The sequence below is a fragment of the Maylandia zebra genome, linkage group LG19, assembly GCF_041146795.1.
Source record: "Maylandia zebra isolate NMK-2024a linkage group LG19, Mzebra_GT3a, whole genome shotgun sequence".
In the NCBI taxonomy this organism is placed as follows: Eukaryota; Metazoa; Chordata; class Actinopteri; order Cichliformes; family Cichlidae; genus Maylandia; species Maylandia zebra.
This window is the reverse complement of record NC_135185.1, coordinates 26,471,529-26,496,829: the sequence shown is the minus strand read 5'-3', so window position 1 is coordinate 26,496,829 and position 25,301 is coordinate 26,471,529. Positions and strand designations below refer to the sequence as shown.

At 40.7% G+C, this 25,301-nt stretch overlaps 2 protein-coding genes across 3 annotated transcripts in view; one reads left to right on the top strand and one right to left on the bottom strand.

Annotated features, from left to right (window-relative positions):
* Nucleotides 1–2,585: 2,585 nt before the first annotated feature.
* Nucleotides 2,586–6,593, top strand: LOC101487882 (peptidase M20 domain-containing protein 2). The gene is made up of 7 exons (XM_004540476.5): nucleotides 2,586–3,153; nucleotides 3,538–3,686; nucleotides 3,808–3,950; nucleotides 4,946–5,100; nucleotides 5,409–5,535; nucleotides 5,705–5,812; nucleotides 5,939–6,593. The coding sequence occupies exons 1-7, from the start codon at nucleotides 2,740–2,742 to the stop codon at nucleotides 6,073–6,075; spliced, it is 1,233 nt and encodes a 410-aa protein (XP_004540533.1). The 5' UTR covers nucleotides 2,586–2,739; the 3' UTR covers nucleotides 6,076–6,593.
* A 1,361-nt stretch (nucleotides 6,594–7,954) lies between these two features.
* Nucleotides 7,955–25,301, bottom strand: part of LOC101487593 (gamma-aminobutyric acid receptor subunit rho-1) — a 22,321-nt gene continuing 4,974 nt past the window's right edge. For both annotated transcript variants that reach the window (XM_076877233.1, XM_004540475.5), the window contains 9 exons: nucleotides 22,118–22,168; nucleotides 21,924–22,030; nucleotides 20,900–20,967; nucleotides 19,079–19,302; nucleotides 18,035–18,117; nucleotides 17,624–17,764; nucleotides 16,987–17,139; nucleotides 11,902–12,098; nucleotides 7,955–9,920 (listed from right to left, as the gene is read on the bottom strand). In XM_076877233.1, the coding sequence (XP_076733348.1) occupies nucleotides 9,618–9,920; nucleotides 11,902–12,098; nucleotides 16,987–17,139; nucleotides 17,624–17,764; nucleotides 18,035–18,117; nucleotides 19,079–19,302; nucleotides 20,900–20,967; nucleotides 21,924–22,030; nucleotides 22,118–22,168 (1,327 nt within the window). In that variant the 3' untranslated portion in view covers nucleotides 7,955–9,617. The remainder of the gene's footprint in view (nucleotides 9,921–11,901; nucleotides 12,099–16,986; nucleotides 17,140–17,623; nucleotides 17,765–18,034; nucleotides 18,118–19,078; nucleotides 19,303–20,899; nucleotides 20,968–21,923; nucleotides 22,031–22,117; nucleotides 22,169–25,301) is intronic.

Here is a 25,301-nt window from a genome sequence, read left to right as displayed (position 1 = left end):
AGTCTCTAGGCGTGTGTCAGCTGTGGAGCTTCGTCTTTATTCATACGGCACTAATTGACCTTGTTTTCAGGGGCAGATACGCAGCTCATCCTCTGCAAACAAAAGCAGTGTTTTCTTGCTGCACAGTCATCTAAATTACTGCAGGGCAATAAATGAACAAACAAATAAATCGACCCCCTGAGGCTCATCCGTGTTTGCTTTTTCGATAAATGTTCAGTTCACTAAATTATTCAAGTTAACCCACGAAGAGCAGAACATTGATTTATTTTATTTTTTACTTTCACTAAGCGGAAGCAAAAGGAGTCTCCTACCAAACGTCGCTCTGGGTCCCTCTAGTGTGGCAACAGAGTGAGTAGAAAAGCCTGTGGAGTGTCTTCTCTCATCTAATCAGTTCAAACCGAACTGAGACCTCGTAACTGATTGGTATCGCTGAGTAATCGCAATTTCCATTACAAGCAAAAAAGGCAGTTTGGTTTATTGACATTATATTGTGAGAATTTTTTAACATTGTGGAATTACAGTTCACTTGTATCATGTAAAATATGAATATTCTGAATAATTTTAGATCTCCACCGATAATTTTGATTGATAAAAGCTATTAAGAGGAACATCCTTGGCACTAAATGGGAATTTATGCTCATATTAGACTCATTACAATTATATAGAGCATTTTTAAAATTCTGGTTCACTATTTTTTCACTATATTATATCTACACCTGTAAAGGTGCTTTGAAGATGAGTGGAACAAATTCAGAAATTCATCATGACATAAAAGTAGTCATCAGTACTTTTCAAACCAAGTATATCACTGTGACATTTGGAGTCATTTTGAAGCCTCAGCATTAACGTCTTAATGCTGACATAAAAAAAAATAAATGGCCTGTATTTGTATAGCGCTTTACTAGTCCCCTAAGGACCCCAAAGCGCTTTACACATCCAGTCATCCACACACACATTCACACACGTCTTTTTTTGTTGGAGCCAGAGTGAACCATAATTGCACAAGAGGGCATTGCAAGTAATGTGCTAACACTAGCAAGTTTTGGTAGCAAAGTCCACCCATAAACTGTATATTGGTGTTTCCAGCCTCTTGGGGCCCTAGGCAAAATTCACAGGATTCCCCTCCAGCCACTATCACCACCAACAACATTCCTATTAAAGGAGAAGTAAAACACCACTCTTGTTGTCCTTGGGTGTTTTTTTTTTTTAAAGAACAGAATCATGGACACCACTGGGGACAGGATTAAGTGGATTAAGTGGGGTCAGCTCTAGTTTGTTCATGCTGGGCCTGCCCACTGCAAATTTTGCACAATGACACTGGTGTAGTTTAAATTTTGTTTTAAAACTGTGTTGCAGACTGGACGGTCTGTTAAAGTATTTTAAAGGATAGATGCTCCAAAGTCATCAGCATCACAAACACAGCGAGAGGTCAGGTTTTGTGAGTCAGGTGAAAGCTCTGTCTGCCTGTTTCAGCATGTGTCAGTCAATATAGCTATGACACTAGCTAACACTGTAATTAAGTTTAAATTGATAAAAAAAAAAAAAAGAGACTATTATGTTCTTTTTCTTGCTGTAGAGTTGGGCGTTTTAACATAGGAGTTAATGGGACCACGTGGCCATTTGAGGGACTGCAGTTTCAAGCACTTAACCTGTTTGCGTTCATTTATTTAGGACATGTGAAGCCACAGCGGACGGCGCGTCCCTCTGGGTGATCCAATCTACCACCAGCCAAGAGCAAATTCATTTTAAATGTAGGCTACACGGCCTTTGATCCCACAAAGCGGATGGATAGACGAGTTGATGGACACAGATCCGACTGCTAAGGGGACAATCTCCACGCTATATACACATATTCAGAATGTGGCTTCCCCCTCCCTGGACAATGTAAGACGGAAATGGGAGGAAGAATTGGGGCTGGACATTTCAGAGGTTGACTGGGGGGGGGCTGTAGATCTAGTACACTCTGCTTCTATATGTGTGAGACACAGATTGATACAGTTCAAGGTGTTGCACAGACTGGATTTGTCAAGGGAGAAACTGGCAAGAATGTACCAGGGGGCCGATCCGACCTGCCCCAGATGTAAACAGGTACCAGCCAACTTATGCCACATGTTCTGGTCTTGTTCCAGGCTGAAAGACTTTTGGGCTAACATCTTTAGAACATTCTCATTCATTTCTAATAAGGATATGGAACCAATGCCTCTGACAGCCATCTTTGGTGTGGCACCGAGGGAAACTCAACTAACAGCCTCTCAGAGGAAGGCAATAGCATTCGCCTCATTGCTGGCTAGGAGATTGATTCTACTTAACTGGATAAAGGCAACACCGCCATCCCATAAACGCTGGGTGGAGGAGGTGATGGCACACCTCAAATTAGAACATCTCAGATTTACTATACAGGGCAACACCAAGAAATTCTTTAAGGTCTGGCAGCCTTTCATTTCCTATTTTGAAGATGAGTTTCCTTCCACTCCATAACTAGCAACTCCCTCCCCCCCCACCTTTTTTTTTTTTTTTCCCCTTTTCTTTTCTTCCTCTGTCTGGGTATAGTTTTGTCTTACACTGTGCGGTAGGACTTGAGTTCGAGCTTTTCTGTATGAATGATATGCTTTCTGAAAACTCAATAAAAACACTTTGATTATTATTACACGGCCTTTGATCAGCCAGCAGAGGGAAGCACATCAATGCTTCACTGGGATACATTTCCTGTGTTTTTAGGAGTCCAGCTCTAACGCCTGCATGCTGTCGGGCGATATGGAGAAACGACAGCAGATGAAGGACGACCTGCAGCGGTGCATAGACGCACACAAAGGCGAGCTGCACAGTCTGAGTAGAGACATTTGGAGCAATCCTGAAGTCGCCGGTAACGAGAAACATGCGCACGACCGGCTTGTCCGCTTCTTTTCTCAGGACCAGACATGGACGGTCCAAAGTCACTACAAACTTCCGACCGCGTTCAGGGCCAGCTGGGGTCCAGTTGGTGGAGGGGTGGGAGACCCAGTGTTGAACGTGGGGTTCCTGTGCGAGTATGACGCCCTCCCAGGTATCGGCCACGCGTGCGGGCACAACCTGATAGCAGAGGTGGGCGCTGCGGCCGCTGTGGGGCTGAAGGCTGCTTTAGAGAACCAGACCGAGCTCCCGGTGCCTGTGAAGGTAACTGTCGCCGGGTTTAACGGACTTAAACAAGTCACACCATGAAAACCGAGTGCGACACACTGTGAAGCTGAAAAAAATTCCAAGCACTCCTTTAAATCCCCAGCTCTGTTTGCTGTGACTCAACAAGTGCAACAAATGTAATATGATGTGAATAATTAGTCTCATTTTTTATTTTTTCAATAATAGGAAATAAACTTCTATCTTTAGAATATGTTATGATTAAATGTCTTAAAGTGGTCTCGTGTAGGGGGGTGGATTTGTTACTCCAGTCTTTATTTAAAAGCGTTTCTGTTTTGATGAAAACTCACATCTACTAAAAAAGAAACTAACATTCCAGTGAGCAGACCTGACATTAAAATATTCTTTTACTCTTTATTATAGATAACTGTTCTGGGAACTCCTGCCGAGGAGGCGTTAGGAGGAAAGATTGAGCTAATCAATGCCGGGGCCTTTGCTGATATTGATCTTGTCTTCATGGCTCATCCAGCTCAGCAGGATGCTTCGTTTCACCCTTGCATCATAATCGAAGAGTGAGTTCTTCTTCACTGCTTCATTTCAAATTCTTTTACTTCTCTCTTAATCTCTCACAACGAACACCTAACCTTCACATTTCTTCGGGAACTCTTAACCGACCGTGCTGATGTTACACAGGATGTTAGTGAAGTACTATGGGAAGGCGTCTCATGCAGCTGCATACCCTTGGGAGGGAGTGAATGCCCTGGATGCGGCCGTCCTGGCCTATAACAACATCTCTGTACTCAGACAGCAGCTCAAACCAGACTGGAGGATTCATGGTGAGGAAAAGCTGTGGTAGGGTCACTTAAAGCTTCAGACTTTAGTGTCGACCTTGGAGAAAACGAGCATCTCATCTTTGATCCATCCTAGGAGGAGACACAAATCCCGGAAGGAAAATAAAACCCTCCTCTTTTCAGTGCCGTCAGGTGCCTCCTTATCCTTTACTTCCTCATAGTTTATTAGTTCATCTAGCCGATAGCTAGCTCATCATTATCTGTCTGTCCATTCACATTCACAGGAACTGGTATGCCTCCTTCAGTAGGGGTCAGAACTTTCATACAATGATCACCTGATAGGTCTTCAACTAAATTTTGTTTGTTGTTTGTTTGTCGTTTTAAAGGTGTTTTTCCATTTTCATACGATAACCTCCATGCACACTGCTTATAATTTCACCAAGTTCTCCTAGAATCATTAATATGGTTTATACTATCACATGCTGATGTGTTCACATGCATTATATTGACTATATGCATATTATATCATGCATAGTACTAAGTTACATATACTTTACAGCTGCAGGAGGTTCTCTGCTGTAGAAACACATGCCATGAAGCTCCCAGCATACAGTTTTTGTACTGATCTTAATGCCAGAAGAGGTTTGCACCCTGCTGTGTAGCTCTATGTGGTCTAACACTTCATGGCTCAGCTGCTGTGGTTTCTGCACGTTTCCACTTTGCAATAATACTTCTTAAATTTGATTGTGACATATCTAAGAGGGAAAAAACTTCACAGACTGACTTGGTGCATCCTGTTACAGCACAATACCCAAATTCAGTGGGGTCTTTGGAACAAACCATTCTAAAACAATTGTTGGTCTTTGACGTGCCAGTGGATTTTAATACTCATTAGTTTGTGCAGTGCAGTCCCCCAAAGACAAGGCAACTTATGATTTTCTTTCTGTATCACACACTTCACAGTATCCTGTGAAGTGTGATTGATCATGAGCCGGGTGAGCTGCTGAATTATTGACGTTCTGATTTTGTCTTTGCTACAGGCATCATCAAACACGGAGGAGAGAAGCCCAACATTATCCCGGCATACACTGAATTAGAGTTTTATTTGCGCGTCCCGTTGCTCAAAGACCTATGTGACCTGAAGGCTAAAGCTGAAGCTTGCTTCAGGGCAGCTGCCGGAGCAACCGGTTGCCAAGTATGTTTATGTAAAAGCGTCTTCAGTTTGCTTTCCTGTATGTTGGAGACATGTAGAAGCAGTCTATGTTGATACAGCAGTGCTAGAGAGTACTGCTGTTATATAACAATCCCCCTTTTTACCACATCTCCATAATTACTGTCCAAGTGCTGAACTTGTGTTACATAATTCATGATTATCTTCAGGCTCCTTTTCTCCTTCGTCTGCATGTGCTTCAGGCAGTTTACATTACTATGCATGCATGGCCTTATGTGCTGTTAAACATGACAGGCCAAATGTGCTATGGTCTTACATTTACTTGCATTTAGGTGGAGATCACCTTCCCAACCCCTACCTACTATAACATTCTACCTAATGCCACACTGGCAAGCATGTATGAAAGCAATGGAAAAGCTTTGGGAATTCACTTTCCAGAGCAGACAGCCAGCTTCTGCGGTAAGCATAAATGACAATATTATAAATCACTTCTGTCCCTGCTCTGTGCAAAAGAACTGTATATGACAAAATGTCTAACAGCAGAACTGTGATTTAGTGTTTTTTCAGCATTGTTGTTCACTGAATCGACACTGAACCACTATCACAGTGAATTCTAATCACCTGGCAGGTTCTACAGACTTTGGCAACGTGTCATTCATAGTCCCTGGTATTCATCCGTTTTTCTACATCTGCACTGATGCATTAAATCATACGGAGGAATACACCGAAGCAGCAGGTATTTTGGCACGTGGCTTTTGTGAACTGATGTTTTATAATTAAACCGAATCAGACTGTGATAAGGGAAATTTAGCCATCATCTCTTTCATGTTTACTCTGTGCTTTATATTTCTTACTCTGCCAGGAGCTGAAAAGGCCCAGTTGTACACCCTGAGGACAGCCAAGGCCCTGTCTATGACAGCTGTGGATGTAGTGTGCTGTCCTGATCTGCTTAAGAAAGTGAGAGACGACTTTAGACTGGCCAAACTGAAACAGAAGTGACTGGAAGGCAGTGATTGTCATGGTCCTGGGTCCTTTTGACCCAGCGTTTTGTGTTTTCTATTAGTGTGATTGTTGGTTCTGTTCTTCCTCTGTTTAGTGTTTACTCTGTCCTGCCCGTGTGTTCCTGTATTAAGTCCGCGTTTCTTAGTCTGTGTCCTTGCATGTGTAAGTTCCTGTTTTATTGTGAAGGTCTGCGTCTTATGTGAGTGTTTTCAGTTCGCCTCCCTAGTCTCGTCACGTTAATCACTCCCAGCTGTGTCCCTCACCTGTGTGTAATCTCCCTGTGTTCTCTGAGTGTTTTTAAGTCGTGTCTTCTGTCTTAGTCGTTGCTGGTTCGTCTGTGTTGTTCCCCTCCATGTTCTCGTGTATTCTCCCTGCGTCTCTGTTTCTCGACTCAAGGTTTCAGGTTTGTTTTTGCGTAGCTTTTCCCAGTTTAGTTCATTCTTAGGTTTTGGTTTTCTTCCTCCTTGTCCCTGTTTGTTTCACCCTTTTGTTAATAAAGCTCGCTCACAACTTAAGCAGTCTGCATCTTGGGTCCGTTTTATATTCTCACACGGCCTGCCTCGGCACCCCGTGACAGTGATAGAGCTCCCTCGTGACACTGAAATTAGAAATACATCTAGGAGAAATTATAAGGTTTAAATAACAACAAGTAGGCACTTTATATTTTTTTGCTAAAGATCCTTGAGCGTAAGAGAAAAACCCCACAACAATCAGATGGTCCCCTATGTCCAGGCACTTGGTGACAGTGAGAAGGAGAAACTCCGTTTTAACAGGAAGAAACCTCCAGAAGACTCAATATCAGGGAGGAGCAGAATCAAAACTGGGAGAGAGAAAAGAGACCAAACTGAAAGCAAACGATAGAAAGAAAAAAGAAATGTAATCGCATGCTGTAGTGCATCATTGGAACTCCTCCAGCAGCTTCGGTTCCACAGAAGAGAGGCCTGAAAGCTGAAGACTCTGCCTCCCATTCTACATTTAAAACTCTATGAACCACAAGTCTCTGGTAGGACAATATGGTACTATGACTTCTTTAAGATATGAAGGACTTTGCATGTGAGGAGAGGGATTTTAAATTCAATCGTGAGTTTAACAGGGAACACATGAAGGCATCTAATATCTTTCTAGTCTGTGGTAATGGACAACATGAATTTACTGATGATGAGTTTGGCATACACTCACAGTTTTACACCACAAACCTCTAAATAAATCAACCCTAAATGTATTACTCTATCCACGGGTAGCCCTATTGTACTTGATTGCATGATCATACTACCTCTCTCTCAGTCATTGAGATTTCTAGGCGTACTTTCATCAGCTACACAGCTTGATAAAAAATCTTGGCTCTTAAGAGTGGGCCCAGATGTGGTGGAAAATCAGGTTATGGACATCTTTTTGATGCTTTATCCTTTTCTGCCAGCTTTGATGTGGTGATGCCTTTGTTCGCATTTTCTTTCACTAGATTAGAAGATGGTGCACAAAGTTTAAATTGACACCTTCGGGATGTTGCTTGGATCAAAAAAAACAACAAAAACATGCTTCAGCATATCCCACTCTCTCACTTTTCTGTGAGGAAAGCCTTAATGTAATTGTATATGTATATATCCTTTTACACACATGTGAGTGGTTAATGGCATTACATAATACGCAGTGTATATGATTTGTTTTAAATGCTCATCAGCACTCAGACATGTGCCAGAGCGAGAAGAAAGACCTTGGAGCTGTGAGCAACCCAGTGACTAATAACAGTAAAGACTTATCCTCCAGGACTGTTTAAATATACTGTGTAAGTGAGCAGAAAAATGTGATTAAAATAAAGGGATCAACTGTGTTCAAATGATCCAAAGTGTTATGTTTTAGGTTTTAAGCATCTCTCTGTTTCTACGATGTTCAGCACTCAAGCTCCGATTTTCAGAAACCAAAACATTTATTAAACATCTTCCCATACATGACAGTTTTAAATACCTGTAATATTTTTTTAAAATATCTTTTGCCTAACAAAGTATAAAGTTGTTTTTAAGCTGAAAAAGACGTTAAAACTAGCAACTAACAGGTCACAGCGAACCTCAAAGCCTCACAACACCAAACAGAGGAGATGAGCTTCAGTTGTATTTAAAAAATAAAAAGAAGAAACATTAAAAAATAAAAAGAGTTAATATCATAGTCGGTGCATGGGACTTCTAAACATACATTTTTACATTTGTTGTTTTAATAGACTGCATTACTTTGCGTTTTTTACTCAACGTTGTCAAGTCACACAAACGGAGCGCAGTAGCTTGACATCAAAATAACTGCATTGATACAAATTTCACAAGAAAATTGAAGCTAAACTGAATCATATTAACATGCTGCAAAGAAAACGTGGAACTTCAAGAATAAGCTCTGAATTTGCCTTTTTTTAAAAATAAAAACATTTACTTTCATTCAGATGTTTATTTGCTTTCGTGCAGAGTTGGGAGAGTGTGGTGATATCACTTTCATGTCTGCAGTAAATATGAAGGTCTAGCCAGGAGACGGCTGAGCTGAGCACACAAGACTGGGGAAAAGGGGGAAGCAGCTGGGCGAAATTTGCCAACTACCACCTCAAAGGCTGACTAATTAACAAGATGTAATCTGTTTTTTTAATCTTTATAGAAATTGACATTCTGTTGGGAATTTAATTGCCAGACTCTTTCTTGCCTCTGAGCGTTAGCTAGGCAGTCATACCGTTAGAAAAATAGTAGGACTTCTGAGTATTAGCTAAGCATTTATACCGGTAGAGAAATAGTAGCACTAATCCCCCTATAAAACCAGGCTTTTATGGTTGTTTCTGTATGGATTCAGTCAAAATATATAACTTGCTGTAGTTATTATAGAAATGCTGGACAGAAACAAGTACCTTGGCTGTTTAACCTGGTTAGGGTTTTTATGCTAAGCTAACTGGCTATTACTGGATTTAGCCATATATTTAATTACAAGTATGAGAGTGGTATCAAGTTTCTCGCCGCTATATAACAAACAAACATATTTCTCAACATGTTAAATTAAACCTTTAAATATTTTTAGTCTCTTATTGATTGTCAGGTGTAGCTCATAAGAAGAGGAAAAAGGATCCGTCTATTTGCTGGCAATGCTAGCCAATGTCAGTATGTTTTCAGTTCACACTTTCGGTGTTGAAAGTGTGCTTGGAGTCACTGCATCTAGAACTAGAAGTAGTTAGCCTGAAGAGTGACACAAGTCCATGTACGTGCATCTCTGCGTCCTCAGGCGACAACAGCATTCAGACATCTTTCTGTCACCAGAACTATAGATACAGCAGAAACCAGAGAACTGATGAAGTGACTATCGATGACTGTCCTGTTAGTTGGTCGCTCATATTTCTTTTTTAATCATCGGTGTTAAGTGGCTGGGTCAAGAAGGCAATGGTCACCAATCTGTTAGTGGTCCCCATGCATCTCATGCGCAGTTTCTCTGTCCCAAACACTTCAAGTGCAGCATCATCTTTCCTGAGCTGAGCTCCTGCTGTCCCAGCATGCACAAAACAGCATTTCATGCATCATAGGTTACAAGTAGATGGACCAGTAGATGATGTTAAAAAGGATGTAGGCTCCAGGAAAGACGACCCTTGAGTACTTGTCTATGGCATGGGTGTCTATCCAGATGTTCACGTAGCCTCTAGATGCCTTCACCTGGCCTGTGATCTGTGGGTCGTTCAGTGCCACTTGGGCCAAAATTCGTTCCTGGCGGCCCCCGTTTTCTGGCAACCCATAATTTCCTGTGATGTTGACATCTGTGGACCCATATCCAGTGATCTGGGGGTCGATCATCATTTCATCAGGGTTGCCAATGCCGCATGTACATGGAAGCTAGCGAAAAACACACGAAGAGTTATGAATTACAGTAGACTTTCTATCATTATAAATAAGTGAATTCCTCCTATATGTATGATTGTCTGTACACTCATGGCCTTTAAATAACTTTGGTAGGAAACATTTATGGAAGGATGTTTGTGCTGGAAATCTTCCTTGGGGTACGTGGGCAATTTGGCTCCATATGCTGCAGCAGTTGGCAGATGAAGAATACCAATATAGTTAAAGAGCTGTAGTCCCAGAAATAATTTCCCATAGCCTTGAGAGCAGCTTAAAGTAAGCCAGTTAAGAAAATATATCTGTTTATTGGAAATGCATATAAATTATTAAATCATGTTTTCATCAGTTTATAATTATTTTAATATGGAAAATATTTCAGTATAAAATTCAGGTCAGCCTAATCAGAGTCGACTTAGACGAAACTATTATTACGTCTCGTAAATGTTTCCATCCTTGGTTTTATTAACTGTATTATTTGCAATAACCATGTACCAATAACAAGATTCAAATTAAGAAAAGTAGAGCATTTTCACAGATTTGTAGTACAATTAAAATTGAGATATATTAGGTATATAAACATATACACAAAGTGCATCTGTTGAAGGTTGTTACTTGTGCGGCTCTGTAACATTTCCAGCTGCTACTTTTGACACTAATCACTAGTCTGCAGTGCACGTTCAATGTCCATCAGTGTGTCAAAACAGAAACCCTTCATCTTGAATTTCAATTAGCATCTTGTGTAAGAGGAGGAAGTCTCAAGGAGCACTTTCTCCAGCAATGTCAATTGAAAAGTTGCGCACACTTATCTTTGGGCTTGAACATTATAGACTCTTCCTCTGAAAACAGCTGCTTGGTCTCTCAGACCCAGCTGTCATCGATATGATCCTCTAAGTGAAAGTCTGTTCATTTTGACACTGATGTTGTTCACATTTCGTGCCAGTTTAAGGTTCGTGGTGAAATTGCAAACTTGTGTCTGTATAATTTGTCAGAACAGACTTTTGCGAGTGATCTAAAAACAACTATGCTGGAAACAGCTTTGCTCTTTAAGGTATGATTGGCCAAATGTAAATAATTTTTTTGTATGAGCAGAGCATTTTGATCACTTCTTGTAAGCAATGACATATTAGATTCCCTTATTTATGGTCATGATGATAATGTTTTGAAATGCTCAGTTAATAAAGTAATTCCAGTACAATGCGAGGTAATATACAAACCTGAGATTTACGACATGGCCAAAAGCTTCAAATGAAAATTTTAGAACTACAAAGGGAAAAAATGTACTGTACCAAAAATATGACGTACTGTGGAAATTCGAAAATTAGAAATTAGAATGAATATCAAACAGGTAAGCAGTTACAGCGCCTAACCTGTCATAAAACAAGAAAACACATATTTTAGAATTCTGTAAAAAACTTGTTTAAAACTAAAAATTGTATTATTATTTATCAGTTAAGTAACAAATGTTTTATTCCCAAATCTGAGCCAGCACACAAGACTTTAATCAAGTATAATATTTTTTAAAACTAATAGTTCTGTTCAGGAAATGCAAGCAAAATAAGTAATTTGAGATTCTAATTAAAAAAATAATAGTGTGCTTTATTACTCTAAATTTGAAAATGAATGGATGACTAAAATAATTATATTTTAGCATTAACCACTAAATACATAAAAAAAATAAACCTTACATCGGGCAGTGGACAAACAAATTTAAGTACTGTTTTAGGTTGTAGCTTTCACAGCTTATCCAAAAAAAGAAAAGAAAAATCAGATATTTGCATCCTTACACTACTTCTAAAACTAAAAAAATGTGTCAGAATAAAACATGCTGCTGCATAAGTCATTACACAGATGTGGTGAAGATAAAGTATCTGTGTAAAATTTGTCAGTGTGAGCCATTAAAAAAAAAATCAAAAGTTAAGTCTGTTCTTAACCAGAGGCAAAGTCAGAGGAGGAAAAAAAACATGAAAGGAACACTTACTCTCTCCCTCAGCTTCCTCTCTTTCCTCTCCTGTACGGTGGAGAGGTAGTTCACCGCTGCGTACTCTATCACCGAAAGGAAGACAAAGACAAAACTGACCCAGAGGTAAATGTCCACAGCTTTGATGTAGGAGACCCGAGGCATCGAAGCATTGACCCCGGTGATGATGGTGGACATGGTCAGCACGGTGGTGATGCCTGAAGGGAATCGAACAAAGTTTAGTCACAGCTGTGTTGCTATTTAGTCTCCCACAGACTAAATAGCTCAGAAATGGCTACATTTGGGGTGTAATAAATCAGAATCTTTATGTTCACTATAGACTTTGGTGAGATTCCACTAATAGCTTCCACCTACACACTGTGAAAGCTGATGGGAAACTGGGGGTCTGGACCCCCTGAAAGGATTTGAGATGATTAGTGATGAGGGTAAGGAAAAAATGCACTAAATGTCTTCCCTAAAATTTTTCCACTAGTAAGATTTGTCCCAGCTCAGATAATTATTGCATAATACTGTGAAATGTACGATGATTCATGCTTTTCCTAGGCTGAATTCTAATAACCCAGCCCGTGTCAGTCTTTTCTGCTAGCACCACTTGGCTTAAATTGGGGGTTTTGAATCAAACGACTGTCGGATGGATTGCCAAGTCAGCGCTAAACTCCCTGTATAACTTCACTATCAGCTAAAGATTCAGAGTCTTTAGTTTCTTAATAAATTCTTCTTGTGTTGGTAGCTGGTTAGCTAGCCTTACCATGCTAACACGCATAGTAGGGTTGCCAACTCCCTGAAAAATAAATAAGGGACACCTCCCCATTGTGGTAGCTCTTTTTTGTGTGTGTGAAATTATTTTTTAACCATTTGACTTGAATTTGATTTAAGCAGATGCATATTCTTTGTGATATGACCATATGGGAAACAAATGATCATTTAGCTATTTATTTTTAGCTCAAAATGACAACATTAACACAGTAAAACAGGTCTCTTTCTTAAACAGAAGCCTGTCATGCTTAACTTTTGAGAATATAAGTAAATCTTTCTTTAAAAGAACTCTGTCCTGCTTAACTTAAAATTATATAAATTAATAGAAAGCAATAGAACGAAAAATATTCTTGTAACAGTGCACATTTAGTGCATTTAGTACAATTGGCTTCAGTTGAGGTATTATTTCAGCTTTTCTAAAGCTAATCAGCTGCTCCTGTTTGTAAACCCACTTGTTCCCATGATTACGCATCTTAACTCATCATCATTATTCATCTATGTATTACTTTTATGTATTAGTGATCTATTTGTTGTAATCATCTATCCTTGGAGTTGTTTATTACACAAAATAAATTATATTATCACACTTCTGGCCACATAGCGCTGATATTCACTGCACATGCCCATTTTAACCTTAACCAGAGGGTTTAAAAAACAAACCAGTGTTTACATACCATATCTGCTTCTGCCGTGGCCTGGTGGACAAGAAATTGGTTAAGGGTTCCCCGAGCTTTCACGCCCCTCATGTTCTTCATGTGCCCACCATTAGAAGCATGCCTATGGAAAAAGTGCGCCGGCACACAGTGCAGTGCGCTTTATAGGTGTTATGGTGACCTTTTCCAGCCAGGTGTTTCCCTTTTCCCATTCCTCCCTGTGCTTTTGCAGCCTTTTTTTCTTTCTCTGAGCGAACAAACATTGCTGCTCTAATGCTGGGCTCACACTGTGCGATCTTTGGTCCATTTTGAGACGATTTTTGAGTCGTGCGACTGATTTGGTGATCGGCCCGATTTTGGCCTTCATCGTGTAGTATACGTGGGGTAACGAGAAGCGATTAACACCTCGAGCAGCTCCCGATCATCAATCGCTCGTGAAGGTGTCACCACAGGCGCTCACATTGCTCACGCGCAAACACGTAAACGTCGGTGAAAAAGACGGAGCAGCACGGCTGTGCAGCGTGTGATCTGGACACAAGCGATGGAGGCACAACTTGTAGAACTTTGGAAAGCTCATCCGAGCCTTTTCGATGTGGCATCACAAAATTATCATGACCACAACAACCGTTAAAATAGTTGGATTTACACTGCTGCTCATTCACAGCTGCCTGATCAATGTTTTTCATTAGCAATTTAGCAAAGTTGATGGTGGTGGTTTGTGTGTCTGTGTGAGTGAAAGACAGAGCGACAGATTTTCTGCTATAACCTTCATGTTATGGAGGCACAGTGTGAGCACTCGGGTCGCATCAGAGCATCGGGTGGTATAGTGTGAGACCCTGCATCGTGACCTACCAACTTCTAACCCCTGCGAGTCAATCGTGCAGTTTGAGCAGGAGCTGAATAACGTGACTGAAAAAATCGCACAGTGTCTGCCCAGCTTTAGGTGTACTGTCGTCCGAGACTTGCACCGCAGTGTCGGCGTTTGTTTCCCTGTTGGCCATGCTTCTTGTTGTGGTCATCTGTTGTCTTCCGGTATTTTCTCCGCAAGCGACCTTTCCTCGACCAATGAGATGAGCGGTAATCTGAATTGTCATAAGTGTGCTGTCAGCTCATTGGTCACAAAGCAGGAGAGGGGCTGGGAATTATGTTTTCAAACAAAGCGTTAATTCCATAAACATTTATAGACTACTTTTGATTCTCACTGTATTACGGGACAAAGTGCGTCCCTTATTAGCTCAATACGGGACGTGTACTTTTGTTTCTAAATACGGGACGATTCCGTTTTTTAAGGGACGGTTGGCAACCCTAACGCATAGTGATAATGATACGCAGTGTTTAGCCTAGTGTTTTCTAGCATAGCTGATAACTCTTTGCTTCAAGAATGAAATGGAAATTTTACTTATGTGGTACATTTGCCACTCTCACTGTGCTTTAGATAGAAAGAAGTACCCACATATAGTTTAGAACCTAGCATGCAGATGTAGATGATGGAGCGAGATGGAGGCAGATGACCTGCTGTGGCAAGCCCTAATGGGAACAGCTGAAAGAAGAGGAATGATCCTAACATGCATGGCTTTGGATTGTGGGAAGAAACTGGAAAGCACCAGTAGAAAACCCACTAGGAGACGGGGAGCATGGGGAACACGCGAGCTTCACAAGCCCCAGCCAAGAGGTTCAAACAAAGACGCTTCTTCTATTATTTAACAGTGCCAACCACAGCATATACAGTACTATGCAAAAGTTTGGCTCATTGATTATTTTGCTAGGAAAATGAGAAATAGATACAGTAATTTATTGAAATATGCAAACATACATGGGAACATGGCTGCAGACACTTATTGTTCTACCTCTTTCCTGATCTCTGTACACTGACAAAGATTTGATCCAAAAAATGTAAATTTAGATTCATCACCACATAAGACCTGTTGCCACTGATTTTTAGTCCACTTTTAATCCACTTTAGTCCGTTGTGTAATTTGCTATACCTCAGCATTTTCTCATTGTTTACCTTCCTTAAGAATTTTTGACAGAAACTCTTCCACTGAGATTATTTCTCATTAAGCTTTAGCAATAGTTCACGTGTCACATCTTTGCAGGATATTTCTTCTGTATTTCCATATTTCTTTCCCATATTTCTTTTCTGTTGACTTTCAGATAGTGTTCATCTGCTGTAGATTAGTGGTGTGCGGATCGATACTGAAATATCGATTCTTCCGATACCAGCAATTTATGTTCTAGAATCGATTCTCATATTATAATATCGATATTTTAGTACTCTGGGGTAAATTTGTAGTTTTTCTATTCAAATGAACGCAGTGGAAAGAAACTATACAATTCGGATCGTCTAATTTGGAAGGAACTACTTCCTCTTACGCCTTTCATAGTCATATGCGAAATACGGCTGTATAAATGTGTCGCAGCCCCTGGCGTGCACACTCACAACAATGGCTGAGCGCAAACAGAGTCCTGTGTGGACACGTTGTTGTGGCAACACCACTGACCTCGTCAAACACCTCGGAGTAAATCACATCACAGAATATGATAAGCTTATGTTGAGGCGAACTGAAGAGGAGGACAGGGACAGGTGCTGCTAGGGCGAGACAGACATCTCTCGCAGAGTCCTTTAGTGCTGCAGGCAGGCAACATGTTCAAATGGCGCACAACGTCAGTTTTTTTTATTTCTATATGATTATTCTGCATTATTAAGCAATAAAAACAAGTTGTCTGATGTCCTCTAATCATTATGAAGCAATATGGTTATGTTATTATTACAATTACATAATACAATTATATATTGTATTATGAAATGCAATGAAACATTAAGTTTTTGTACAGAGTATCGGTATCGGATCAGTATCGCTGATACCACCCTGAATTTTACTTGGTATCGGATCGGAAAGGAAATCAGTGGTATCGCACATCACTACTGTAGATAGCTTTTTCGGCCTTTCACGTCTTCTTTTCTGTCCTCACATTTTTTAAGGACACACTGCACATAATGCCAAGGTCAGCCAAGTTTCCACCAGTTAGCTCTTTGGGAAAGACTTGGTTGGTGCAAAAGATACTATTCAATGCATGTCAAGCTGTCTTATCTTATGGAGATTTTTCAAAGGCTCGGTTAAATAAATGGGAACAAATGTGTTTTTGCTGCTAGTAACAACGTGCCTGAAGATATAAAACTGGTCATTGTAAAGCAGCTCAACAAACAACAAAACATTCCTCTGAAAATGTTCAAACACAAGGAATTTAAAAAAAATGTCCCAAGTGCTCAAGAGAGTTACGAGAAAGTCTGACTCGTTTGAAGCAAAAAATAAAGAAAGGAAAGGTGGCTCAAGTCTTTTGCACAGCACTATAAACATGAAAAAAAACCCAAAACAACCCCACATATTGATTTACTTCATCGTTCATTTTTGAGCTTTATCTCACTCGGTGGTAATATGGCAAGAAATGAAGATAATTTCATTGGATTTCTGGAATGATCTAAATTACTGTATTAATATATAATCTAGTGTGTTCATTTGTATTTTGCAGTTTATTAGGTGCTGTTCATTGTTCTTTATTTTATGTCAGTTTAAATAATCAGTTTCATAAATGTGGGATAGATCTCAGTATTTTTCATGTCTAATTAAAATAAAAGTAAGGTAAAATAATAGTTGATTTAAGTAGCACGGCGTACCTAGCGGTACCCTGGCGGGGACAGCCCTTCGGTCAATCCAGAACGACACCCAGGAGAGCATAACCATGAGAGTAGCAGGGAAGTAAGTCTGCAGCAGGAAGAAGAATATGTGGCGCCGCAGGGTGAAGTGGATGTACAAACGATTGTACCAGCCTAGGAAAAAGAAATATCACCATTATTCACACATTGTCATACGCTGGCTGGCATATATACCATATCAGCACTTTAAGCAGAGGTTCTCAGCTATTCTGGCAAAGAATGATAGGACACCAAATCCCTTTTATGCTTCAGGTTGCTCTGAAAAGTGACATATGATAATCAAAAGGCTGCCAGGCTCTCAGTGTGGCTTTCTAGCAGCATACAAGTAGTTGGCAGGAGTCTGATTCATTTTGTTTCGCAGTAAGGATAAAATATTAGTGTAGTCGTTTTGGTTTATAATTCAACGGACTCCGTTTTCTTGTATGGAAGATTTGATCCTTTAGCTGAAAAAGACTTACAAAGGGAAATTAGAATTATTGAAGTTTTAATTCAATTGTGATTTAGTTTTGCATGCATTACGCGCGCGTTTGTCGCATTTACATAATCGGTTGGATTTCGGTGTCTGACTTAGAAGTAGGCGGGTTGTGGATTACGGTACCTGTGCTGCTGTAGAAAGCCAGCTTGGTGGTGGTGTGAAATTTCTGGATGAGGAACTGGGACAGAGATATTCTGTCGTCTGTGTTCAGGGATTCGTTTCCTTTCTTCCAGTAAAGCATCAGGTCGTCATCTGTGTACGCATCTGCAGAGGAAATGTGAACAAGCCAAATCAGGACAGATAACGTAGGTCCGAAGAAAAAAACAGAAGAAACACGACAAAGGTGCCGAATCCAAAGCCCCAGTAGCTTCTCGTAGATGCTGAGAGTTTCAATTACAATCCTAGGACTTTCCCAGACTTAGGACTGGTGAAGTTATGGGGAAAGAATTAGAAAATGAAGAGAAAAGATTCCCAGAGAAAATAAGAGGTGTGTCTGACAAACATGTTTGGCCAGATTCTGTTTAATTCACTCACAGCTCTCAATCTCCAGCGAGCAGGTTTGGGTGTCCAGGGGAAAGCGGCTGAGATCCATGTTGCACATAGCAGTGACTGTGACTCTGCAGGGAAAACAGGCAGGACACATCAGAGGAGCAGGAATGTCAGCTTCAAAAATCTCCTTATGCAGGTTTCTAAAGTTCAAACTCAGGCTGGTTCTTTTGTGCATCATAATGAGACTCTGACTTGACGTGTCCCTTTTATATAGCCGTTTTTGAAAGAGCATTATTAAAGATGGTTTTTTTTCCAGGTCCCTTCTTATACAGCAGGGGTGTCAAACTCAAATACACAAATACAAAGTTGCGGGCTAACGTTAATATTTATTGAAATATATTTATTCCTCCAGATATAAGAATGAATCTTTTCTTATGGACTCAAACACGTTTTGCTGGAAAGCTGAATATGGAACAAGCAAAGCTTAATACTAAACAATATATATATTACCTGTATAACACCAGTAGGCCAGCTCTAATAGTAATTTGGTATGGCTTCGCAGGCCAAATGTAATTAGGCTGCGGGCCAAATTTGGACACCTATGTTATACAGTCTCCCACTGGAGGGTTGTTTGAGTTCTATCCACTCTCACACTTGTTTTCTCCAATTTTAATCAAGTGTCCTTATGCCACAGCGTCACTGGAACACAAACGGGTTTAGAAATGACTTTCCTGATTGAATAGAGGTTAAAAAATGACTTGACTTCTCCCCTCCACTCTGCCACGCTGATTAGAATAATCAAATGCTGTTCCACGAAATGCTGATGGACCTGCTGTGATGTTCCACACAGGAAATCAAAGGCGACCTTTTTAGAGATTTTTGTATGGTTGTGTGTTTTAAGGTTGTTTTGTTTCTCTCTTTTTGGAATGAAACCTTTTTATATTGTGGTGGTTTTCATAATTTTCATTAAGCCTTCCTTTCACTGTGCCTATTAAATATAAAGTGCTTGCGAAAAGCACTTTCAGGGTTAAAAGCTCTCAGAGTGAGCGAGTCTTTCTTTGCCATGTTAAGACACGCAGTGCGGTTTACCTGAGACTGTAGAGCACATTGCCGTCAGGATAAACCCTCAGCATGACGTTGTCGGTGGTGGTGTCGTGGATGAAAGAGCGCTTAGAGTGAACAAAGAACATGTCAGGAACCCAAATTTTCTTCACCAGGCGACTGTCGAAGGTCATGCTCTGGTTGTTGGTGCTTGGAAAGGAAAGCCGCTCGTCCTTCCAGTAATGACGCAGGTACAGCGTCATGGTAAAGTCCTGCAAGGGAGAAAGAAACGAGAGTGTTATAAAGTGGTAAATGGTAAATGGCCTGTATTTGTATAGCGCTTTACTAGTCCCTAAGGACCCCAAAGCGCTTTACATATCCAGTCATCCACCCATTCACACACACAATCACACACTGATGATGGCAAGCTACATTGTAGCCACAGCCACCCTGGGGCGCACTGACAGAGGCGAGGCTGCCGAACACTGGCGCCACCGGGCCCTCTGACCACCACCAGTAGGCAACGGGTGAAGTGTCTTGCCCAAGGACACAACGACCGAGACTGTCCAAGCCGGGGCTCGAACCGGCAACCTTCCGATTACAAGGCGAACTCCCAACTCTTGAGCCACAATCGCCCTGTATTCGGATCTTCACTTTATTATAAACTATATGTCGTGCTTTGCAAAAAAAAGTCTAGCATTCGCATTCAATCTTGTGTCCCCTGGGAAAAGGTAAGTTATGATGCTGTTTGACTGATAATAATGACGATCAGTGTGTTGGTCACTACTTTATGGACAGTTTACGTGGTTTAGTCCAATGTTTCCCAACATAAAGGTCACAAAATAAATCCATGGACTCTTGAGTTAAAATGAAAAAGTGAGTATTCATTTAATTTGTGCCTTATCATCTCACCTGCCTTCATCAAACTCAGTAAAACTTCCTTAAACGGAGTTAAGAAATGGCAAGTTCTAATACTGCAGTAATTAAGGTGTAATTAAGGCTTATGTTCATATGTTTGAGTAGAAAACAATTCTAAAGAAGAGGAGAGAATTGTAGAGGGTTTAGATATGAGAATGGCACAATGTAATGGTATGCTTTTAATGTTATTCTAAAGGAACAGCAATATTCACACTCATGAGGTTGATGAGGTGTTGCTAGTGTTCCTCATCGCCATCTATGACAAAAGAGAAGTGCTAAAGCTGCTCAAACACTGGCTCAGAAGTTGTGATGAGAGTCATTAACGCTCACGTCACCCAGGAAATACTCAGCCGTGGCATAGACTGCTATTCTTTTTTAAACTCCTGACGAGACTAGCGTGTGAAAAATAGGACGTGTTAACAAGATTAAAAGTTTTAAATAACAGCACTGCAATATTTCTCCTTGAAATTATGCTGCCAAGAAACAGAAAGCAGCAAAAATAATAATAATAATGGATTGCATTTATATAGCGCTTTTTGAGACCCTCCAAGCGCTTTACAATTCCACTATTCAGTCACTCTCACATTCACACACTGGTGGAGGCGAGCTACAGTTGTAGCCACAGCTGCCCTGGGGCAGACTGACAGAAGCGAGGCTGCCATATCGCGCCATCGACCCCTCTGGCCAACACCAGTAGGCGGTAGGTGAAGTGTCTTGCCCAAGGACACAACAACCAAGACAGACAGAGCTGGGGAACGAACCGGCAGCCTTTCAGTTACAAGATGAGCTTCCCAACCCCCTGAACCATGGCCATGAATAAAAATAAGTCTGCTCTTATGGAAGACGAACAGTAGTTGTTTTCCTCTGCAAAGACAGGGGCCAAAGTGCACCTACCTTAAAACTGCACTCGGTATAACAGCTGAGCACTGCATTGTGCAGCATCACACTTACCATGTCCACCTCTGAGATGGTATCCAGACTTTCAACCTGAACATCTACACCAACAGGAATTGGAGGACCTGAAGGAAAATGGCATCATATAAGAAATGCATTAGTGCTGACATTATTTTTCAGCAAGCAAAAAGTAAAGATGACTTACTACAAGCAAAAAGTCCTAAAGAAAAATGAATGCACTAATCGAAATAGGCAAGGACATGGTTTGTTTTTTCTGCCTGCTTATGGATGTGACAGCACCCACCACCATTTTTTTTTATTGCAGAAACGCAGCTTCTGACAGGAACCGTGATCTCACACACACAGAGCAGCCGCTCATGACATGATGGTTACAGTTTGGCTCCGATTTCTTCTTTTGACCTATTTCAGCCTTTGTACTCTGCATCACCACGATCATCCTCCACCAGCGCACAGATACAATCAGGTCATAATAACGGCTCAAAGCGGATCCGGCGGTGAGTAAAATACAGCGCTAGCTTTCCCTTCTAGATGTACCTGCTGGTTAAACTCGGACACCGCCAAAAAGGATTCAGCGAGGGGTCATCTGGTGTTGTTTTCAGCAGCAGCAGATTGTTGTGTGATTAAAAGCGGTCTGACAAAAAAAACAGCACGTGGCTTCCTTCTTCTTTTTTAAATTTATTTACTTTTTTGGTTAAATAGGGCACTCTCATATTATCTCGACAGACAGATGCATAAAGAGAGCTAAAAAATACATAAAAACATTACTACTTAGTGTATTTTCTGAAACAAAAGCCTGTGTGCCTTTATTTCAACATAATCTTAAAGAAAGCTGACATCAAATCCCTCTAACACGCAGGGAAGCGAAAGGAAATGTGTTAACACTCTGGTGTTGTGAAGCACTGAACTGGAAAAGGAAACTCTCGCACAACTTGAAAGGAGGTTGTCAGTCAAGAGCTTAACGCTCACAAGGAAGCCGCACAGATCGTATTCAGCTGCACTTGATCCACAAGGATGCTAATGTTATCTCTTTTTCTTTCCTAATTAATTAAGAGCTTCTGACCTCCAAACGCTGGCCTCATGGTGAAATCGTGATCGTCTATTCTCAGGAGCTGCTCGGATTTTGTCATCAGAGATTTTGTCATGTCTGGGCTTCGCTTGTAAATTGGGCTGGAAAAAATAATAAATGCACAATAAACATGTTGTTACACAGATTTGAATGCTGAATATAACCCAGAAAAGACTTGTACAACTTACCTTCCAGTTTTGTGACCTCCTCCGCCATCCATCCTGGCGTCTCTTCGCAACCTGTTCCATTAAAATAGATATGCAAATGAGACCACCTTACAACGCAGCAGAGCTTTAATCAAAGATATTGTGATGCTTTCTTTTGTTTTACTTTAGAAATTCAACCTTTTCCTTTTTTTGTTGGTTGTAAATTCACATATTTATTTGAATACACTGAGGAATGCTTCGTGGCGTTTCTGTAGGTTACTTTCGAATACTATTTTTTATTCAGAGTCTGGGATGATCAAAGGCCAAATACAGCAGAAACTGTGTTTGAATATTGAATACCAAGAGGCAGACAAGCAGAAAAGCACCCTGGGTATATTTTTCTAGATTTGCTTTTTAATCGTGTGGAGATTTTTTAAGCTTTGTCTGTTGTAAATAACTGCTTTTAAATATGGGTGACAAAGAAAAGCAAAACATTTCGCCTTGGTGTCTGTAAAAATGAATTTCGGCTCACTTTTTTTTTTTTACAGATTAAAAAAAAATAACGAGCCAATAATGAAAACCATCTGTCCCTGCACCCCACCCCCAGCCTAAATCTATGCTGCTCTCACGTGTTGTTTTGAACATTCTCCATTCCTAAGGAGATGTAGTACATCCGTCAGGCACATTTCATCCACAAATCACATGAGGGCAAATAATGCCCATCACATCCAATTTAGAGCAATCCAGCTCTTTTCTGGTGTCACTTTTCAAGAGGGCTGCCTCTGTATAAATGTCTTTCAGGCAGCATATTCAGTCCGCACAAACACACACACACAGCGAGAGAATGATAAACTCCAAAAAAGCATAAAATGGATTAATAGAGTAGAGCATGCTGTGACAGACAGAGAGCCAAATCCCTGTGACAACTACAGACGTGCATTAAGGAAATACCACAGAGGAAGAGAGAGAGAGATGGAGGAGAAACACAAAGCAGAGAGAGCACAAGAGCAAAATGAAACAGTGAGAAGAGGGTTTCCATCGCTGCTGGCTCCAGCGCTTTCATGGGCAACGGGTGCTGGGCCCTCCTCGTGTGCGTCTATCCAGCAGCTGGTTCCTAATCCTCTTGGCAGAAATGCCTCTCCAATCCTTTCTCTGCCTGCCTACGCCACACAGCCTGTCTGCACACTGCTCTGCTCTATGGCCCCACATTGTTTGCTTTTTCAAATGTTTTTCTTTTTATGTTTTCTGCCGCCGCGGGCTCGTGTACGCACGTCACTGCAGAGTCTGCATGAGGGTTAATGGGCCATATTTGCGTGGCGGTTGATCTGGACACATTTATGTATGCCGGTCCACGAGGGCAGAAAGCAGAACGAAACATTAAAGTAAAGAAGAGGGCGTTCAAAGTTTATAGAACGATTCGTTCATTTACATTTGAAAAAAGCTTCACAACAACTACTGAACATTTGCTGCTAACGTCACAGAAATGAACCGCTTTACTCTTGGCTAATAGGCTAATTTGCTAACAGTTATGCACGTATAAGCTGAATTTCTAGAATATTAAAACATTTTTAAAAAAGCCCAACCAGTCAGCTTTAACCAAGCATGTAGCAACTAAATTTTGTCTTTGTGCGGCAAGGAGTGATTCTTTTTTCTCATTAAATTTTTTTCTTTCCAAGGAATCATCAGAGCGACCATTAAAATTGATCCTTTAAACCTCATGAAGGTTTTTCCTCAGATCTTTTCTTGACTCTGCTGTCCTACACAAATCCTCCCCCCTCTCCCCAACCCGCAGCTCATCCTCCTCAAGGCGGCGAGTGAAGAAAGTAAAACAGTTAACACTCCCCCACAGCCCACGCCAGCAGCGCACAGACGCTTCTGCGATTTCACACTCAAGAGAAGAGGAGTGGAGTGATGAGAAACACAGGGAGAAAGGGTTTGATTTCTAAATACGCATATGTGATCCCCCTCCCTGCACCCCCCCCCCCTTCCCATGCTAGAAGAGAAATGAGAGATTTACATTTGATTTGTATTCACAGGCTGTGCATGTCAGAGCAGAGAGAGGACTGATGCGAGAGGACTTTTAACAAGTTCGGGAAGAAAACAACAAACAGCGAAACACAGATGTGATAAAGAAGACGACACTGGCATTTAAAGATTATGCAGCGGCTTTGAGCCAGTTGTGCTTCCTGTCTTTTTCCAGATTTTCCACAGACGATTACGATTGTGCTCCTCTTGTGCTTAATGATCTTCTTAATCATCTCGGGGCTCAGAGGATCACTTTAAATGACTGGAATTTCATCGTGGCTTGTTTACATCTAAAGAGGCAGCAGACACTGCCTCCAATAGCATCACACACGCTCGCTTACTATCCTTTAAACCTAAGGACTACTAGGTGTATCAAAGACCAGCAGATACATCACGTCAAGCTTGTTTATTTCACTCAGTTTTAATGGAGAGCCGATTGCTGTTTGGCATCAGCTCTGATCTATAAATATCACCAGTTATAGCATGAAAAATTGATACTGTATCTAAAGGCTGGGGGATTATGGTTTGATAGGCTTTGTTGAAAATATTAAGTGGATGCAAATCATTCAACGCTGATAGCGTACAGTTTTGCACTTTGCCGCTTGGTTAAATCTTATCTTTACCAGAGATTAAAGCAAATACAGTTTCTCAGCTGGGGCAGCTCTAGGCTAAAGTTGAATTATTTGCATATATTCTACAAGAAAAGCATTTATTTGTAAAAGCTACACTGGAACAGGCCAATCTGCACTGGTTATTTATGGGGAAAAGTGCATTTATTTGCAAAAATGTCAGGGTTGTGCGCTGATCAGAGTCTTGCTTTCATTGGGTTTTAACACCATCTGAAAGTGTGCAAATAATCTTGTAGTAGAGCTGATAGAATGACTTAATCAACCGATATCATAATTTCAATAATTATTAATATTCTAGCCATTATTTACAAAAGGTCTTTAACATATTCAGCTTCAAAATGTGTTACGAAATCTCACGAAATAGCAAACTGAGTATTTTTTCTGCTACTGAGTGGGCTGTTGGCATATTTCACCAAAGAAGCCACTTGAAGATATAATCACACTCTGCTCATTTGAAACACTTTTGCCGGAAATTTAAACTGTTGCTTTTCAAATACATGACGAACATATTTCAGAATTTTGATACAATCTCTTTTTTTTTGTGCTTTCATTTGAAATTAATGAGTGAAAAA

Excerpts from the sequence above, each read along its gene's own strand:
- LOC101487882 (XM_004540476.5), top strand. The coding sequence starts at position 2,740 with ATGCTGTCGGGCGATATGGAGAAACGACAGCAGATGAAGGACGACCTG. Across the intron at positions 3,687-3,807 it reads CCTTGCATCATAATCGAAGA|GATGTTAGTGAAGTACTATG; the intron begins GTGAGTTCTTCT and ends GATGTTACACAG. Across the intron at positions 3,951-4,945 it reads ACCAGACTGGAGGATTCATG|GCATCATCAAACACGGAGGA; the intron begins GTGAGGAAAAGC and ends TCTTTGCTACAG.